The sequence below is a fragment of the Pongo pygmaeus genome, chromosome 9 (genome assembly GCF_028885625.2).
Source record: "Pongo pygmaeus isolate AG05252 chromosome 9, NHGRI_mPonPyg2-v2.0_pri, whole genome shotgun sequence".
NCBI classification, from domain to species: Eukaryota; Metazoa; Chordata; class Mammalia; order Primates; family Hominidae; genus Pongo; species Pongo pygmaeus.
The window spans coordinates 96,251,618-96,272,135 of record NC_072382.2 but is presented as its reverse complement, the minus strand read 5'-3'; the positions used below and the strand labels follow the sequence as shown (position 1 = coordinate 96,272,135).

At 41.8% G+C, this 20,518-nt stretch overlaps 1 protein-coding gene across 7 annotated transcripts in view; it reads right to left on the bottom strand.

Annotated features, from left to right (window-relative positions):
- Window positions 1-20,518, bottom strand: part of AMOTL1 (angiomotin like 1) — a 135,512-nt gene that overhangs the window by 64,526 nt on the left and 50,468 nt on the right. For 4 of the 7 annotated variants that reach the window (XM_054437360.2, XM_054437362.2, XM_054437361.2 and 1 more), the window contains exons 2-3: window positions 16,436-16,585; window positions 11,053-11,977 (exon numbers count right to left, since the gene is read on the bottom strand). In XM_054437360.2, the coding sequence (XP_054293335.2) occupies window positions 11,053-11,977; window positions 16,436-16,585 (1,075 nt within the window). The remainder of the gene's footprint in view (window positions 1-11,052; window positions 11,978-16,435; window positions 16,586-20,518) is intronic. The other 3 variants (XM_054437364.2, XM_054437366.2, XM_054437369.2) reach the window with 1 other exon arrangement.

Here is a 20,518-nt window from a genome sequence, read left to right as displayed (position 1 = left end):
GATCTCCCCAAATGTGATCGAGATCTAAAGTTTATTTTGCTGTACAGCTCCTTTTCTGGAGTTTTGCTTTCTTCCAACAAGGAAGGCCAGTTTTTCTGCATGATGGAGTGCAGGTAACTCCTTTCTGGAGTTTTAGCTTGCTTCCAATAGGGAAGGCAAGTTAGAGTTTTTTTTCCTGTTTCTAGGATGGTAGAGAGCAGTCATTAGCCTGAGCCCCACTCCTAGGTAAGTAGCTGAATTGGGATTTTGTCTTGGCTGAACTTAACAACCAGCTGGTCTTAATTTCTCCTTACCTTTAAAGTGCTCAGTGATTGCATAAATTGTGAGATTGTTCTGAGTAACTGTTTTGTTGTTGTTGTTGTTGCTTGTTTGTTTCTGTTGTTGTTTCCATCTGTTTCCTATTGGATTTGACCAGCTCTATCTGACTTGACCAAATCCAAGGGAAAGTTTCAAATTATGGGGAACAAGGCCTCTGAATTGGCTAAATTCCCACAACTGAAAAAAAAAAAAATGGGAAAAAATGACAGCCAGCAAAAGGTAAAAAAAAAGAATTTTTTTTTTTCTCAGAGACGGAGTCTTGCTCTGTTGCCCAGGCTGGAATGCAGTGGTGTTCATCTTGGCTTACTGCAACCTCCACCTCCTGGGTTCAAGGGATTCTCCTGCCTCAGCCTCCCGAGTAGCTGGGACTACAGGCGTGCACCACCACGCCCAGCTAATTTTTTTGTATTTTTAGTAGAGACGGGGTTTCACCATGTTAGCCAGGGTGGTCTCGAACCCCTGACCTCAGCCATTCCACCTGCCTCGGCCTCCCAAAGTGCTGGGATTACAGCACTTTCAGCAGGCCTAAAAGATTTTTTATTTTGACCACTTGAGGGGCTTTATTTACATAACAAGGGCACCTTTATTTACGTAACAAGCCAAGCCAAACTGAAGTAGCAATGGCTGTTGCCCCACGCTGCAGTTCAGTAGCTAAAGGTAGCTAAGGTTCTGCCCCCAATTTTTTGTCACCACAATAGCCTGGGATTGGTTCCTAAATCAAGCTCTTTCTGGTTTGACATTTGTATTAGTTTTGAAATATCAGCAATTTGTTTTAGCTAAAATATGGTAATGAGACTTAAAAGTTTTTTTTTTCTTAAGCAGCTCAAAGGTTAGCAGTCAATTAAAAGCTAATATCCAAGATATGTGTGTGTATGCGTGTGTGTGTGTGTGTGTTTTATTTTTTTTTCTCCCAGGATCTTTCTTTTTTTTTTTGAGAAAAAGTTTTTTTCTCTTCTCAGTTGACTGAATTCTGTTTTCTCCATTTACTTCTGCTCTCTCCTTTCTCTTGCCACACTCTGCTGCATAAGGGACCTGAAATAGTTTCTAATAGCCCAGGATTCCTTAAAGAAAACAAAGAAGGCACCGGACTCCCTTTTGGGGAGAAACCTCTGTTTTTCCTTATGGAACCCCAAGAGTGTAAACAGATAAGTTTGTCTCAGATCTTAAACTGCTTGCTTTAGTAGTGTATTACCTCATTTCTTTTCTTTTCTTTTTTTTTTTTTTTTTTTTGGACTAAAATAGTTATTGTAGCAGAGATTACTCTGGGGTGTTTAAAGTAAGAAAGAGTGTAGTTTAGACACTTAGAGAAATGTCTTTGTTTGAAAAAAAGTGCACTATGAAAGCGTCATGTGGTCTAGCCCCGTACTAGTTCTCTTTTTGGAGACGCAGGATTCAGTGTGGGCTCTGCCCAGAGTTCACAAATCCAATTAAAAGACAGAGACTAAATTTAGAACTACCTATCTACATAAAATTGGTTTCCTTATACAATTCTATGACAGATTTCTATAATTTTATGTTTGACTTGGCATCCATTTTTAATCTCCCTGTAGTACCACCAGACTCTTTCTCTCTGTACCTTGAGATATAAATTTCACTATCTGATTTTTCACAAGAGTTGGCCCTTTAATGTGCAAATTTAGGGCTATGTAGCTGACATCTGCCTGGAGTAATAAAACAGGTTATCAAGAAATTGGAAGTCTAAAATAGGAGGAAAAAAAGAGGTGTTATGAATCTATAAGATCTATTTCTATGTGTCTAGTCTAGTATATCTATGTATTTGTGTCATGTATATGTTTCACTACTAAAAATACATAAAAGCTCTAATTAATTGGCTTAAAGGAAAAAGTGCTTAAATCAAACACTTTATCAGAAAAAAACAGACTTTGAGCCAAATGCTTTTTCAAGTTTATGTGACTTAAGTAAATTTTTAATATATAAGCAAGTTTTAAAAGTATTCGTGAAATGTAATTAGAAATGGCTTCAGAATTGTCAACATATATTATTGTTTAGATTCATTGGTAAAGTGGCTTAATATTTATCTCTGCTAGATGTAAAAATTTGGCATGAGGGCTATAAAGTTATGAATGATTAGCCTCTGTTATCATCACACACTGCTAATGGATGATAGAAGAAAGGCAAGAAGCATCACCCTTGGATTGCCCTTCCTCTTCGGAGGCCATGAGCTAAGAATCACAGTCCCTGTCCCTACAGCCTGTGTGAGGAATCACGGCATGATCCAGCACCACGGAATGCAATGCCATACACAACCAGAGCATGGTTCTGGACTGATGTCGGTGCATGTCAGTACACGATCTCAGACACAGACTCTCATTCCTTCTAGTCCTACACTGTCCAGACAGTGGCTACTAGCCACTAGGCTATTGGGTACTTGAAATGTGGCTAGTCTGAACTGAGATGTGCTCTAAGGGTAAAACAGACATCAGAACTTGAAGACTTAGTGCCAGGCGCAGTGGCTCATGCCTGTAATCCCAACACTTTGGGAGGCCGAGGCGGGTGGACCACTTGAGGTCAGGAGTTCGAGACCAGCCTGGCCAACGTGGTAAAACTCCACCTCTACTAAAAATACAAAAATTAGCCAGGTGTGGTGGCACGCACCTGTAGTCCCAGCTACTTGGGAGGCTGAGGTAGGAGAATCACTTGAACCCAGGAGGCGGAGGTTGCAGTGAGCTGAGATCGAGCCACTGCACTCCAGCTTAAAGACTTGGTAGAAAAGGAAAATACCTCACTGAGAGTTTTTAATATTAATTACCTATTAAAATGACAATATTTTGGATATAATGGGTTAAAATTTTTTTAATGTTTCTAAACTATGCTTTAAAATTAATTTCATTTGTCTCTTTCAAACTTCTTAAGACGTCACTGCTAGAAAATGTTTAATGAGATATGTGGCTCATGTTACATTTCTACTGAACAGTGAGTGCTGCTCTAGACCATTGTGCATGTACCCTAGAAGGCCTGGTTCTGGAGAGCCAGTTCCAGATTTCAGTGAGCATCAGAGCAACTCATGCAACAGACTAGCTGTTCCCACTCTGTGGTCCCCAGATCCTCAAGCGTGAATGGTGATCAGCAAGCCACACTCAATATATTAAACTCTATGTTCCTCTATAATTAGGCTATCAGGCTAATATGTAATAAAAAACGGCTTGTTTGACAAAAATTTTGCAAAACATGACAGGAAAAGAAAAAAAATCAATGGGTAAACAGAAAAAGGATGTAGTGAAGTAATTCATAAAGAGAAAATGCAGGGGGCTAAATACACATTTTCCTATGCAAAATTAATAGAGAAATTAAAATCAAAACATTTCTCAGTTTATCAATATTAACAAATTTCTCAAGATATAATACATATTAGGCTTTTGCCTTTGTAAAAAAATAATGCAGAGAAAAAAGACCGGAAGGAACTATTACAAAAGGAAAAAAAGACTGGAAGGAGCTATTACTGCAAGTGATGGGACTATGGATTTTTCTTCTACTCTTGATACTTTTCTGTTCTTTACACATTTTCTACAATGAACATGTATGGCTACTTAAAAAAATTTTATTATCTAAATAATACATGTACATTACAGAAAAATTAGAAAACATGGATAAACCAAAAAATCAGCATTGTTATTTTAATATTCAGAAAAAATGTAAACAAAATGAAATTTAAAATAAGGTTAAATAATATAGGGCTTCTTGGCTGTGAAGAGGTTCAAATTTGAATTCTGTTGACTCAAAAAAAATACCTCTTATTTATATAGAGCTTTGCAACTTACAGTATTTTCTTATAATTTTCTAGTCCTTGAAGCAACATAGTGAACAGAGGGTTTAACAATGGTATCTCTGGATAATAAGATTGAGGCAATTTCTATTTTCTTTGTTTTGGGGGGTGGAATGGGAGTTATCTGTATTTCTAAATTTTGTGCAATGAATATGTTTTATTTATCGAACGAAGAATATCAGTTATTGTGGCAAAAACCACAATTACTTTTGCACCAACCTAATAGTTTTAGGGAAAAAAATCAGCTGTAACATTTCACAGATAAGGAAACTGAGGCTCTGAGAACTTATGCAATTTGCTACCAGAAGGAAGAACCAGAACCCAAACCCCCTGAAATTTTTTTTTTCCCAAACTCATGGAACTCCCCACCTGGACCCCTTTGGTCGTGTAGGCACCTTAAATCTCATAACTGTTCAAATGACGACTCTACTCTTGGGTAAACTAACATCAAAATCATTGCTATCCAGGGTGGCTACAGATAATCCTCCTGTTTAGAGAAGTCACTCATTTAATACATTACAGCTGGAATTGTTAGGTTTCCTGAGAAAGTAACCTGAACTTGACCCTAGCTTCTTGAAATACCCATACTGCAGAGCCGTTTGTCAGGACACACAGGGCATTTTATTTCCTTCATCCAGCCATAATTTGGCCTAAATACTGGAGAAACTCCTGAGTTCCCATGCTGGTATTCAAAACACATGTTTAGCTGGTGGAATTTAAATAAGGCTCCATGGCCTCATTTTCGTTAAGGGCAATGCATCATTTTTAATTCAACAGCCGTGGGTCTGGCTTACCTTTTTCATCCCACAAAGCAATTCATTTTCATGATTACATAAACTGCAAATCATAATTCCCCATTTTGGAAACACATACTTACTCCCAAAATTCTTCTCCCTCCTCCAGCCATGTCCAACACAAAGTAAGACAGGACCACCAAACCTTCTTTCTCGTAATATGGCACATTCCAAACACAGAGCCCACTAGGAGTAAGGCCTGTGATTTAGCAAATATCTTCGTGCTTGTTCATGTTTAGACTGGACTCGCTGCACTGCTGGGCTGACAGGGTTCCCTGAGGACAGGCATTATCTTTAATTTGCCAAATGTACTCTTGGGCTGCCCCCACTTTACTTGTCCCTCCTCCCTGCACTGTCAGTGGGCATGTACCCAGAGAATGTCAGTGCCTCTGACTCTATCCTCAATGAAAAGAAATCAGGTTTTCTGGGGGAAAATGCATAATGTAATTTTTTAAGGGAAAATAGTGATTTGGGGAATAGGTCATACCACAGATTCCCTCACTTAATGTATGACACTGCAAGCCCCCTGCCCTGATGAGAAAGAAGGTGGTGGTGATGGCTGTCCTGGGACAAGGCAAGAAGTCTGCTCTATGACAGGAAATCCACAGCTCCTCTGGCTTTGACATCATCTTATATTTTCATCAACCTAGGATAAGAGGGCTGGGCCAAACATTACCATGTTATGCTTTTATAAAATATCTATCTACGTACCAAAAAATCAAATTAATGTACTCATAGATGAACAAAATATTAATAAACAGTTACCACTCTTCTCTCCACTTCCCGGAAGCTAGTAAATCAAATCCCCTATGCTGAACAGACAAGATTGAGCCAAGATAAAGGCCAAAAAGGCAATGCACAGGCTGAGAGAGTGGAAACCGAGCCTTAAGTGTTCTTTTCATTGACAGGAGTCATTCTTAGTCTTTTTCCAAACTGATACTGCCTAAAACATACAAATTAGTCTTAAATTAATATTTACCATCTTCCATAATGGAAACATTCTAATAAAAATGTCTAAAGAAAACCCACAACCCTCCCCCTAGGAATGAAAGCACCTCCAAATGAAAGCAAACCAAAAGACAGATGAAAGCCCACACCCAGAGCTGTCAGCCCCATTAAGTCTGGTCTGTGACAGTCTTCCCAGATATCTGAAGAAAAAGAGGTATCCAGACAGCTTTCCTCCTAGAGTCTAGAATACTTCACCAGAAGTCTGGTCCTGTTGAAAAAAACAGAAGGTGGGCAGAGCACAGGCTGGACATCACATGTGATATATTCTATAAATCTGATTAGAAATTCACCAGATTTAGTGACCCCAAGTGAAAGCTTAAATCTGTGGCTCCACTGCAAAGTACAGTGGCCAAGTGTTAACACTCGTGGGAGACGCAGTGTGCAGCAAAGCATTCCAGGTTTGCACCTGGCTCCTGCACTTCTAAGCTTCTGGCTGTGATCAAGTTAGTTAACCTCCCTCTCTAAGCCTAAGTTTTTATTGTATGTAAAAATTGTGATAATAGTAGTACCCACCCTTTAGAGTTGTAAAGATTAAGGAAGATAAGTAACCCACACAAAGTGCCTGGCACACAGTAAGCATTCAGTGAAGGTTTCATCCTCCTGCTATGACTACCACCACCACAACTACTCCGTTCTCACCCGCTAAAGGTGAAGACAGAGTTCTAGAAAATGGACAATGAGAGCAAGTGTTAGAAAAAACAGATTTTAGTTTATGCTGAGTCCATTATAATATGTCTTATGAACAAGAAACACAAAAAGCCTGTTTTTGAGATCAACTAAGTCTAAATAGCAAAACATACTCCCCTCCCCACAAAATTAACCTAGCCAGTTATAACAAATTCAAATAGGAAGTTAAGACTATTTGCAGGCAGGGTGCAGTGGCTCACACCTGTAATCTTAACACTTTGGGAGGCCAAGGTGAGTAGATTGCTTGAGCCCAGGAGTTCAAGACCAGCCTTGCCAACATGGTGAAACTCCAACTCTACCAAAAAAGAATTACAAAAATAGTTGGGCACGGTGGCACATGCCTGTAATCGCAGCTACTGGGGAGACTACGATGGGAGGATCACTTGAGCTTGGGAGGTAGAGGTTGCAGTGAGCTGTGACTGCACTGCTGCACTCCAGCCTGAGTGACAGGCATCTCAAGACAACAACAACAACAAAACACTATTTGCCTATTAAATTAGCAAAGATTTTGCAATTATAATGATGTAATAACTAATGTTGGTCAAAGTGCAGTAAAAGAGGCACTGTAATATTTTTACAAAGTTTTCTGGCATCAGAAGCTTTTAAATGTTTATTATAATTTGCCCAATAATTTCATTTCTAAATAATGATTCCTAAGGAAGCCAAAACATAGATAATTTGATATGCATGATGATGTTCGCTCTATCATGGAGAAAATGGTGTAAATGGTATACTTTATGAAATATTATACAGCAATAAAAATGTTGGTTTTGAAAAAATAAAGGATTGTGGAAAAAAGCTTGTGATACAACGCTATCTTTCAAAAGCTAGGATACTAAACAATATAATTTATCATTATAATTTGAAAAAATTAATTTGTACAGGAAAAATGTTAGTGGGTGTATTAGGAAAGTAGGAGATTTTAAGTAATTTTTTTAGCAACTCTAGTTCCCAAATTTTTTGAAATATGGATTTCTTTGGAAAACAAATATGCATGTTGACTAATATACTCCAAACTGCTTTGATAAAAATCAGATCATCCCTTGGTATTCATTCATGCATTCATTTCCATTAATGTGCAGATTGCATAAGCCAAGTCACTACTTCTAGAAGTGGTCTGTTTCCACAAAGAGTCAGAATTAATATCCAAATGCTTGCCTTTGCTTGGGGGGTTGGGAGTGGTTACAATGCTCCACAGTAACAACCTGTTTAATTCCCATCTTGTCCTCATTCTTATCCATTTACACTTTCAGGTTGAGGAAGAAGTATAGTGGAACAAGAGGAAAACCAGAGCCTTCATCCCTAGCCAGCACATGTTTCCTGCAGGCCCCTGCTGCCTTAGCACTCCCATCCCCACTGGCCACAGTAGCTCACCCACATGGGCCAAGGTGGGTCAAGTCAACGAGGTCAAGGCCTCATCTCCCAGAGGGTTCCCATGAAAGGAGCCTAAAGGGCCTTACAATCACCTACCAGACATCTCCATCTTTAGGACATCAGAGCAGGTGAGAGAATTTGTAAGCTATGGTGAGTCAAGAGTGATCACAAAAAATTCAAATTCTTATTCTTCTCATAAGTTCGATCACTTGTCTCTTTGGAGCTTTCTACCTCTAGGTAAAAAGGAGTGAAGTCTCAACAATGTAATGGATTGGACCAAACTACTGAATATTCATTACATACTGAGCCCACGTTTGCAGCACCAGCCAGGGAGATGGACTCCATGATCTCCATCAGAGGCGTCTCTTTCTAGTCCAAGAGTCTATGTGGTTGTACGTATGTACACAATGGCCTGCAGCTTCCTAAACCATCAGGATCAATGACAAACAGATAACCCTTTAAGCACAAGACAATGTGTCAGTGAAATGAAAGAGGCCCTACTTGTCTTCTGGGTCACAGGCAAGTTGAACATGACACACTGCTGAGTTTCAGGTCCAATCCTTGCAGTTCAGGCCACGTTAAATGTGTCTGAAGCAGGGCTGGTGTGGAAGCAATATTGTTTACCCAGTCAGCCAAGGGCCGCACCGCTGGAGCCATGCTGGCTAGCCATGGCCCTGTTCACAAAAGGGCCTTGTGGCTCTGGGCCCCAGCCTCAATGGCCTGTCTGTTACGTCTCCTGAGACATTTGATGCGTCATATTAACCAGCTGCCAAGCCTGGCAGTCAGCTCAAATCCCTCACACATTTCTTCTTCTTTCTAACGTCATAACTTTGAGACAAATGACCTCCAAAAGTGTTCCCCTCCTCCCCTGACCATTTCTCCCACCTCACGTCACACCTATTACCAAATGACAAAAGGCAAAGTGATCCACTGTATGCATTGCACGGTATGTATATATTACTTTACAAATAGTAAAGCAAAGAAGAGGAAGGGGATTTCATTTCAGGATTGTTTCCCCTCTATCAAGCTCTAGAGGCTGAGTTAAATTATCGGGGAAAAGGGTGAAATATAATAAGCCAAACTATGGTATGATGGTGGAATAACATCATGGCTTATTTTAAACAACTGTGATAAATCACTGTGATGCAAATACCAGGGATTTGATCAACGAGCTATAAAGGGGGAAGAAGAGCCTCCTGGATACCCTCTTGGATTCCTGGGAGGAGTCGGGTTATGCCCACTTAGGGAGAATGCATTCTTCTGCCTGGCCAAGACCTCACAGTTCGTTATGCTGCTTCCGAGCTGGCATTCTCAGCCTAATGTGGGGAAATGTGTCAGTGCTGGGAAGCCAGTGGCAGATCAGGCCACTCTCCCTCTGCCAACCTCCAGCCTCTCCTTTTTCAGAAGATGTACAGCCAAGGTATGTCCTGCACATAGCCACTGAGGTCGCTTGGGAAAACCCTGGCTTGTTCAATTTAGAAACAGATAAATAAAGCCCTTCATGAAAATGACATATCCAATAATAGGCAGTGGCCACATGTCTTTTCTGTTCATGTTCCCTGCTCCTCCTTCAATGTCAGCAACATCTAAACATTTCTGACTATCAAAGTGTGATCTTCAGAGCCAATTTCTCTCCTGAGAGCTTGATTCGTAATTCCCTTATTTCCATCTTCCCTATTCCAGAATTTCTGTATCTAACCAATCCCTAAACCCTGTCAATTCTATTTCCCTATCTCTCTTAGCACATAATGCTCCTCTATTCTCCCTGCCCAAGCTTTGGCCACCCTCACCAATTCTGATCTGGACTACTGAAAGCATCCCTGGAGCTCCTTGTGGCGTCGGTCTCCCTTTCCTCTAATTCATGCACTGCCACCAAAATCAGCTGTTAGACATCCACATACCATCCCTATCTAAGAACACCGCTTTTCCCGATTGCTTATGGATAAATTCTAAACTCCTTAATATGACACCCGGAGACCGTCATCATCAACTTCCCTGTCCAAACATACCTCAACCAAACGGGTCCCAACTTCCCTGTCCAAACATATCTCCTGTCACTTCTTACCACACCCTTGCCCACCAGTGCTCTGCATTATTGCCACTCATTCCAGACAAAAATCCTCATGACCTCTTTGTCCGAAGACACGGCACTCCCTCACACAGCACATACTGCTACTTCATCTCTACCCTACAACTCTGATTTATCCTTCAAGTTCCAACTCAAACGTCACCTCCTCTGGGAAGCTCTCTCCAGCCCCTCCAGTTGTGAGTTATACTATCCTACCTGTTACCCTAGCATTCTCGGCCCATTTCTCTCCTAGAACAGCACATTGAATGGCAATGATCTGTTCAGATGCTGGTTTCCTCCAAGACAATGCTACAGGGTCCTGAAGGGCAGGGACCCCATCTCTGAACCAGGAACAGGGCTGCAGAGTACAGCATACACTCAGTAGGTGCTGCTGAATCCATCAATCAACTGGAAGAATACAAGTGAAGGCTGTAGGAAGAATTAGGGCAAGGGAGTGAATAGATTTTGGCAGTCAGGATACTTGAGTGTAGCCCCCAGCTGCCTCAGAGTTGTGTCTATGAAATTCATTAATCTCTCCAGGCTTTAGTTTCTCATCTGTTGAGTCAGGGATGGGACTATGTGATTTCTACAGTCCCTTTAACTCCTCCATTCTAGCATTCAGACTACATTTTCCTTTAAAATCTACAATGAAAAAAGACTATAAAACCCTCTGGTAATAATATGTTCCAGGAGTTTGGACGGTCTCCACAAAGCCATTGGAAAATTGCTACTTTGCCAGGCCACTAGGCAGAGCTCCCAAGGACAGCTAACAAGTGAGGTCCCTCCCCTAAACTCATAAATCCCCAACAGCCTGCTGCTATGTTTGGAGAAAATCCCCCAGTTGCCCTCCACTCTATTTCACCCTATATATTCTGGCCACAAAGTGGTTTATTAAATATCATGCACAAGGAAAAAAAGCCTGATGACAAAAACCTAATCTGCTCTGAAAATAATAAATGCTAATAACATGACTACTGAATTTTGAAAAGCTGCACGAAACATCTATAGTTGATAATCACCTCGTTACCCCATACTCAGGGGGTGGCTGGTACCGCAGGACGGCCACGTCTGTTCTCACAGGCTGAGGAGCAGGGTAGGGCTTGACCATCTCGTGGAGCATCCCGGGGTGCTGGTCACCATAAAAAAGTCCGTGCTCCTGGGTCTTGCTGACTGGGGACATCATTTGCTTGGTCTTGAAGGGGTACTCAGGTGGAGGACCCCGAGGGTCCAGCACTTTACCTGCAGGCTGGGCAGGGGAGGGCCCCCCTCCCGCTTTGAAGCCCTTTCCATTCCCCGAGCTGGGAAGGTGTTGCTTGGCCCCATTCCTCTCCAGGGACAGCTGCATGATTCTCTCGCTGAGCGAGCGGACGTGGCCCTGCTTCAGTTCCTTCAGCGCCTCGTCCTTATGCGCCTGTCCACTGTTGGCACGGTTCACAGTGGGCCTCCCCTCAGTTCGGGACTTCTGACTGGTGCCGCCTGCCATGTAGTAACCATGGCCCACCGCCCCCTGCTGCTGTTGCTGCTGCTGCTGCTGCCCCCTGAAGAACTGCGACTGTGCTTTGGCCTCCTCGTAAGTGGGCAGTTCCTCGTTGTTCTGCTGAGGCTGCGTGGACCGGACCTGTTTCTCCATCACCGTATTGTCCACCTGGTGTTCTTGACCCTGCGGTTCTTGGCGTGCTGACTGGTAGACCATTTGTGGGTCTTCTTGAGTGAGGTTTTCCGTGGAAGAAAAGTTGTTTGTAGGATGGGCTGGTCCTGCACTCCCTGTGGCCTGGTGCTGAATGGCCAGCAAGTTCATGTTCTCGGTTGGGGTGCCATACCGCAGTTGTTCCTGGATCAGCCGCTGCAATACTGTTCCAGCTGCCGCATCCTCAGAACCTCTCATTTCCACCTCTGAGATCCTCAGGAAGTTTGGGGAGTGGAAGTTACAAAGAGGATCTTCAACTAAAAGATAAACATAGGAAAAAAGATATCAGGCAGCTCCACAGGAGATATATGTCTGTGACTATGTGGTACACAATTAACATTCTAACTACAGCAACATTTAAAAATAAGATTTCAAATGCATCATCACCTCCATTTACCTGGCAACGTCTCATGGAATTTTCTTCTCCAATTCAAAGCGAGTCTACTGTTCCGCACTCCCTCTCCTCTGCTTCCTCTTAAACGTTGTTCCATCCTTCAACCCCTCCCTTTTCTCTAATCTCCCCACTGGTCCTTTCTCTTCATCACATAAATATACCCAAGTCTTTCCCATTTAAAAAAAAATACAAGAGAAAACCAAAATCAAACCAAAAGAAACCACCTTTTCTTGGCCCTCCAATATACCTCTAACTACCACCCTGTATCTCACTTTTCCTTCTCTTCTAGTTGTCTTTGGTAAGTACCCTACACTCGCTGTCTCCCCTTCCCAAATGCTTCACCCACTAACCTCCCCACTGCTCTGACCAGTAAGCAAATCCAATGAGAATTTTCCAGCCCTCATATTACACACCTAACTTTTCTGAAGCATTTGACATGGTTGGTTACCCTCTTCCTGCAATGCTCTCCTAATTTGGCCTCCAGGTCACCCCTCCCCTTAGTCCTGGCTCCTGCCTCTCTCTATGCACCATCTCTGGCTCCCTTCTCTCCACCTGTCCCTTAAATTCTGGTGTTTCCTACAGCTCTGTCCTGAGTGCTCTTCCACCTTTACGCGTCTCTCAGTGACACTACACCTACCCCTCGTCATCAACTACTGACTCATGACCCATACATCTACAACTGCCAGATGATGGCCCTGAGTCCTTCTAACTCAACATGTCTTCTTTGCCCTAAATGCTTAACCACCCATCCCAACCCCTGTATTCCCTGCCTCATCTACTTTCTGTCAAGCCAGAAAACTGAAGGTATTCCAAAATTCCTTCCTCTCCCTTAACCCCAACATCCAGACAGCCACTGCCTGTCAATTCAACCTTCTTAACATCTCTGCCAACCCTCTTTCTTATTCCTGTGCCAATCTCCAAGTTCATCATTAATAACTTCAATACAAACATAAGAACTACTTTAAACATGTATATGATGTGCCAGGTATTGTACTAAATTCTCTCCATGTGTTATTTCATTCATTCCACATATAACACTAGAGGTAGATAGTAATTCCCTCAACTTACAGATGAGGAGAGATGTTCACAGAAGGTAAACTGCCAAGGCCCCAGGCAGGAAGAGGCAGAACTGGGATATGACACCAAATCTGTGTTCATTCCGCATTACAAGCTCTCAGCATCACATACCCAGGTCATTCCAACAGCCTCCTTATCTATTTCCCTGACACTCATCTTATTCCCATTTCCAAACCCACCCCTCTGACCCCAATCTATCTGGCACACTACCTTGAAAGATTGTTCCAATAGAGAAATCTAATCATGTCACTCCTCTGCACCAAAATTCCTCAATAATCAATTACAGGATGAAACTGACATTCTATCATATGGTGTAGCAGGTACTACCTACCTATCCAACAACATTTCATGCTGCTCCCAACTCCCACTGGCAATCCTTTGGGGTTTAAGCTCCAGCAATACTTATATTGGTATTACATATACCAATACAAACATAAGAACTACTTTAAACATGTATATGATGTGCCAGGTATTGTACTAAATTCTCTCCATGTGTTATTTCATTCATCCCACATATAACACTAGAGGTAGATAGTAATTCCCTCAACTTACAGATGAGGAGAGATGTTCACAGAAGGTAAATTGTGAACCTTCTGTTTCTGTCAAGTTTTCTGGCTTGACAGAAAGTAGATGAGGCAGGGTATATACATATAGTTTCCAAGACATGCTAGCTCTCTCCAGCCTCTGGACCTTTGCTTGCCTTCCCTCTGCCTAGAAAAATGCATCTCACCATGTCTCTTGGGAAAATTATTGGACAAGTGATAGCTCCAAAACTACCTTCTGAGTAAAACCTTTCCTGTTGCAGCCCTGCAGGCCTGAGCCTTTTTCTCCAATGTTCCCACTCCATTTCTATATATCTCCATTGCAGCAATTCTCACAGTAGATGGCAATTATTTATTTATACAACACTCTAAACTCCTTAAAAGCAAAGATCATGTCTTCTCATCTGGGTCTCCCCAAAACAAAGCCCAATGCCTGGATGTCATAGGGGCTCAGATATTTAACCAATAAAAGAATACCTACATGAGCTCCATGAAATAAACAATTTAGCCCGTTTCACAACAGGACTATTAAGTAGTGCATTAAGGATATTATAGCATTAAGAAAGTAGAAATTCTACCACTAACTACTGGCATGACCTTAAACAAATCGCTTTCCCTCCCTGAGCCTCAATATCCTCCTCTGTAAACTAAGAGAGCTGAACTAGATCACCTCTAGGCAGCCTTCACTCCTACAGATTCATGTAATGATGGCTCTATGTTTTATGTGTACATACGGCACATCATTTTCCCAAAACAATCTTTCTTCCCCAAGTTCATCTTTTCTTCCTGTAAATGGTATTCTCAAACATGAGTCATCCAGATAGAAGTGTCATATTCACTTTTGACCTTTTATCCTTTGCTCTCCACATTTAATCAACTGCCACGCTTGTCTTTCTCAGTCTACAGTGAAATGAGAAAAAAACAAAGGTGGTGTGATATGCTTATATACAAGATATATACATATATGTATATTAATACATCTATATGTGTATGTAAATAGATACATGCCATTAGAAGGTTCATAACTGCCCTTTTTGGGGCAAGGACTGTCAAGGATCACATCCCTCCTACTTTTTTGGTATTAAAATGTGAAAAAAGGTGAGAGCAGATGACATTGTTACTGTCCTTGCAATAGCAAAATACTGTAACTCCGTGATGGCCCCCTAATTTTCATTAAGAAATTTCACATTTATAACAGTTACAAATCACAACCAAGCCCTAGTTTCTACACCAACAAGCTCCCCCATCCAATCCATTCTTCCGTGCCCTCAGCCACTCTCCGGGTTCCAACTCTCCTTGCCAGCCATTTAGACATCCTGAATGGCCTCTCAATATCTCTTGCCCCTGGCTCCTTCTCCTTTGAATCCATATTGTATTATGACCTGTCTTCGTCTGCCAGATTCAAACTCCAGGGAGCAGAGAGTTCTGTTTGTTATATTTATGTGTTGCCTCCCCAGTGCCTTGAACCCTGTCCTGATACACAGAAGGCGTTCAGGACATGATTGTTGAGGAAATGAAGGGAGTTTACACACTGGTTCCTGAAGCTCAACTTTGATCATAAGGCTCTCCCTGTCACCCTTACCCCAAAATCTCACCTCTGTGGCTTCTCTGAACCTCTCTCCTCTGAAAAATGGAGAAACTTTCATATCTGCCTCATAGGAATGTATGTGAAATAAACTGAAATTTATCCCTTACCATCAAAGAATCAATACTGTAACTGAGATATAAACCTAAAGTTCAACAGCAAAAAAATTTTAAACAATAAAAACAAACTATTAAAACTCTATACAAGATGAATTGCCAAATATTTGTAATAAACCATTAACTACCCAAGGAAAGACAGATCAATGTGGGTTGGACTGGTCTGCTCTTTCACTCTACCATATTTACTGAAAACGTGTTATAGTTCAGGCATTGGGACAGGTGGTGGGGTTACGAGAGTAAAGAGACACAGTCCTCCCCTCAGGGTAACTGATCTGAAAGACTTAATGGAACAAGCACATTCAAATAAAAAAATTGTAAAACATTTTAAAATAAAATGAATACAACTTCAAATCAAAATATATTTCCAAAGGAAAATTATGTATTTGGATGAATAATAAAGGAATAGATCTCAACAAGCATGAAAACTATTGAATTCCCCTTTCACTGAAGTAAGAGAGAGACGAGTTTTAAGCACATTTAGCAAGAACCATGACATCCTTCCCTAAAGTGGTTTAAAGATTCCCTCACAGTTTAACCAGTCTCAAAAGCCCTCAAAAAGAGATAGGAAGTTTTTACAAAGGAGACAGCTCCTTCCTTGCTATAGTTCTGAATTACTTCTTTTAACTTCTAAATTATTTGCAAAAAGAGATAAAAACGAAAGCAGAGAAGGAAAAAAGAAATGAGATTCTGAGAAAGGGGAGAAAAAAGTATTTAGGAATCAGAGAAAAACTGAAAATAAGTGGTATAATTCCGAAGTTCCTACTTGTTTAGGTATGATGCTCTCAGAGAGAGTCACATATTAGAGTAAAGCAGTCTATTAACACCATAGCAAAACATGATTAAAAATAATGCATCTATGAACAGACAATCAATAATCCAATATGATGATTTAAAAAACAAGATTAGAGAATAAACATCTGAATTATGCAAAAGAGCTAAAGATGAGAAACGTAAGATCATTTTGCTTTTCCAACACAAGTGCCGGTAAAAGGACTTACCAACTTTTTCCCTGATGCTACTGGTTGCCTCCACCGTCAAAGCAGATGTTTCATGCCTCCCAGAATAGAGCTGAAAGTCTGGGGAAAAGTAGGTGGAGTCTTCTAGAACCTGGACAGGACTACTGGGGCTATAACAAGCAGGAGGGGACCCTGGGGGAAAGAAAGTGAAGTGAATATGAGTGCCAGTCAAGTCCTCCTTCCTTCCTGCGTGACTCACAAGAACCCACCAGGCATTCTCCCACAGCGTTTCAACTTGGCAGAGGGAGTTCTGTCTTTTTGATTCATAAAATTCCAAAGTTACTATTCAGAATTATCACAAGTCCAGCCACCCACCAAAATGACCCGTGAGGTCAACATAACAGTCCTCAAGACACACTGAGTGAAGGCACGAATGCTCTAATGCTCTCACACAACCCGGTTCCAAGGGTTGCAGCAGCACCAGCGAAAGTCAAGTCCTCTGCGGGACTGAATGTGTCACAAAGTTCTGAATGGTCAAGGTTGAGGACAGAAAGGAGGGAAGTGGGGAGGCCACTGAAGGAAAGCAAAATGGGAAGAGCAGCTGTCTTTCAAAATACATAAAAGATACAGAAAGGAGTGGTCATTCTGCCACACCATGTGTTAGCAAGAGAATGTGCTCTCTGCCCCACTCAAAGACTTCTGGAGTCTCATGTTACAGTGTGGAGCTGGGGCTATGGGGTCTGGTCTTCTGCCAAGCACTGGCCTTTCAGCTCCAGTTTATCTGCTTCACACACAAACTGGAGTGTGCTTCCTGTCCCAATTAAACGTGAAACTGTGTTCAGTCCTTCAATCACTGAACATGAGATAGTACTACAGTAACACCGATACCACAGACACAACATCCGTGGGAACATTCAGCAGGATGGGCCCAGGCTGTTTTCCCTCTGTGCACTGATTCCACTGCATGGGTACCAAGTTTAAGGCTCTTTTCAGCTAAAGTAACTTATTTTACTCTGGGGAAAGAATCATAGTACTTTTTTAAAAATTAACATCCTTGCTCAAAAGAAAATTCCATTAAAAGAAAAATCCTGTTTTTCAGCAATGGCTTCAACTGGTAATTTGAAATTTCTCACTAGGTTTGTTATCTACCCATTTCCCACAAGGCCATAGCTAGTAGTAAGTGACTAATTATTGATACCAAACGACCATAAGATGGGAATGTCCTCATCTCCTTCCTGAGTTTCTTTGCCTCAACATGTGAAACAGTATTTGCGTGTGTGCTCACGTGTATTACAGGCACATTTTGGACTAGAAAGAAAAAGGATTCTGACAAGAATTTTTTTCTTATAAACTAAAAATAATGTAGTTGTAATGCCCACTTTAAAGATGAACATAAACCAAGTATGGATGATACTATATGAAGATCAGTCTAAAACTACAGTTCCAATGCATGACAGTATCTGTCAGCCTTCTCCTTTTGGCCAACCTGCAAAGACTAACCTGAAAAGAAACTCGGCTCCTTACTGGGCATCATCCTCTACATCTATAAATCTAGAAGTTTAGGGCTAAAATTAGGAATCACGGATGACCTGGATGCAAAGGCAAGTCCTAATCTGGCTTCCTCTTTCAGGCAGCTAGAAAAACAGTGGAAAATGAAAAAGGTACAAGGTGCAATTCTGACTGCATATTAAAATCACCCAAGAAACTTTCAAAATCTCTGTACCCAGGAACCACCCAGATCTATTCAATCAGAAGCTCTGAGGATAGGGCCTAGGCACCTGTATTTTATACAGCTCTTCCAACAATTCCAATGTGGAGCGAAACTGGGGAAGCTCTAAGCAAGAGGGAGAACAACAACAAAAAAACCAAACCCCAAAACACCTTTCTGTGCCTTCATCCCCATCCCTCCTACCAAATCAGAGTAAGAGAGGAGTTGAGAGCCCATACACTTCAGTCAAAGAAAGTGTGATGTTTTCTTAAAAATAGACACTGAGTCAGGAATGCCACGTGCCAGCATATTACAACTTTGGGTGATTCTATCTAGTCACATGACTAAGAATGTTAAATGAAAACAAAGCAAACTGATAATAAAACTGAGGTCCAACTAAAATATATATGTGTGTGTATATATATATGAATATGTATGTAAAGAAGAGTGTAGGGGTGTGTGTGTGTGTGTGTGTGTGTGTGTGTGCTTTCCATGTGGAGCTCAGTATGGATCCCAGCACTAAGCCATTCACTGTCATTACAATGTTGGTATGAGTTACTTTTCCACACTTTATCTCATGGCCTGCCAACTAAGAGTGGGTTTAAGAACTCCAAACCACAGAACACTACAAAGAGGGCAATCCTTGAAGCAGGGCCGGAGCACAGAGGACACCAAAGATGTGCCTTCGCCCTTCACCATTGTTTCCTCAGTGTTATGAAAGAACTAAAGCATTTCACACACCCCCACACACACCTGAATTCACACTGAAGGACAGGATGCCTAACTATTAACACATGTCAAAGATCACTTAGGACTTCTTCACACACACCCAGGGTCCCGCACGTCCACTGAGTTACACTCCTACTGCTGCCGACCACTCCTCAGTGCTGAAGAAAGGCTGGAGAGCAGAGCAGATGACAACAGACCCAGCAGATGGACATGCCCAGGTACCATCCACTCGTCTAAAGCCAAGAGACAACCAGCTGAGCTATCCTAGCACTGACACAGCCTGAAGGAGTCACTTTATTTATTTATTTATTTATTATACTTTAAGTTCTAGGGTACATGTGCACAACGTGCAGGTTTGTTACATATGTATACATGTGCCATATTGGTGTGCTGCACCCATTAACTTGTCATTTACATTAGGTATATCTCCTAATGCTATTCCTCCCCCAGTCCCCTACCCCACACCAGGCCCTGGGGTGCGATGTTCCCCATCCTGTGTCCAAGTGTTCTCATTGTTCAATTCCCACCTATGAGTGAGAACATGTGGTGTTTGGTTTCCTGTCCTTGCGATAGTTTGCTCAGAATGATGGTTTCTAGCTTCATCCATATCCCTACAAAGGACATGAACTCATCCTTTTTTATGGCTGCAGAGTATTCCATGGTATATACGTGCCACATTTTCTTAATCCAGTCTATCATTGATGGACTTCTACTAGGAGTCACTTTAACTGCTAGCTTTCTCACTTGAAAGACAAGGAAACGTGACAGTAATGTGAGTCACAGAGTCTACCCCAGATTCCGGGGCCACACAACAAAAATCTAACAGAGGTCGCAGTTCCATTCTACATGTACCTAATCCTTCCCTATTTTAGTTCACTGTCTTCACTGGGAACTCTTGCAACACAAATTGAGTCTACTTCCTTAGGCAAAATGCAGGGCACATGATCTAAGCGACAAGGTCAAGGATATCTGAAATGAGGAATTGGAAAGAAACCTATGGCATGAGAGGGACTGCTGTTTTCTGTGTCAAAAGTTCATGGCCAGGAGCGAGAGCTGGGAGAAACCACAGAAGCCTCCCAGATACCATTACCACCCAGAAAGCCCCTGCAGAGCCTGACTCGGTCCCAGGGGCTGAGCAATGGTGCCAGTTTTTAGGGGAGCCCACAGCCTGCCAAGGACCCCACTGGCTTTACATTGTGTTCTGTGTACAGTGTAGCTGCCTATAGGGGCTTCATAAAGACCATTCCCATACAAGCACTTCTGGACTTTGTAGGTAACTTCTAGATATTTCTTTCAAACCAGAACCTTATCTAAGAATCACCACTCACAGCTTTAGTATGCATAGGGAAAGTGGCAACAGTAAAGCTAATGTCTGAGTAAAGGAGTCAGCTCTCTGGGGAGTCTCCCATTGGGGAGGAGAAAGTACAGCGCCTAGGGCCCTTAACCCGAAGAAAACCTAAAGATCTGTTTTTGCTGCACTCCACAAAGGATGAAATTCTAACATTCTAGTTTAAGGGTACAACATTTCTGCCTTATATTGCCTATGACCCATTTCATCAAGAATGGCTCCTTTTTCTTAACAAAATCTGCACGTCATTTGTCAACATGAAAACTTTGCTTCTCTCTCTCGGAGCATGACTGCTTTTTTGGCTTGCTTTTCTGAAGCACTGAAAACTTCCTTCCTATAC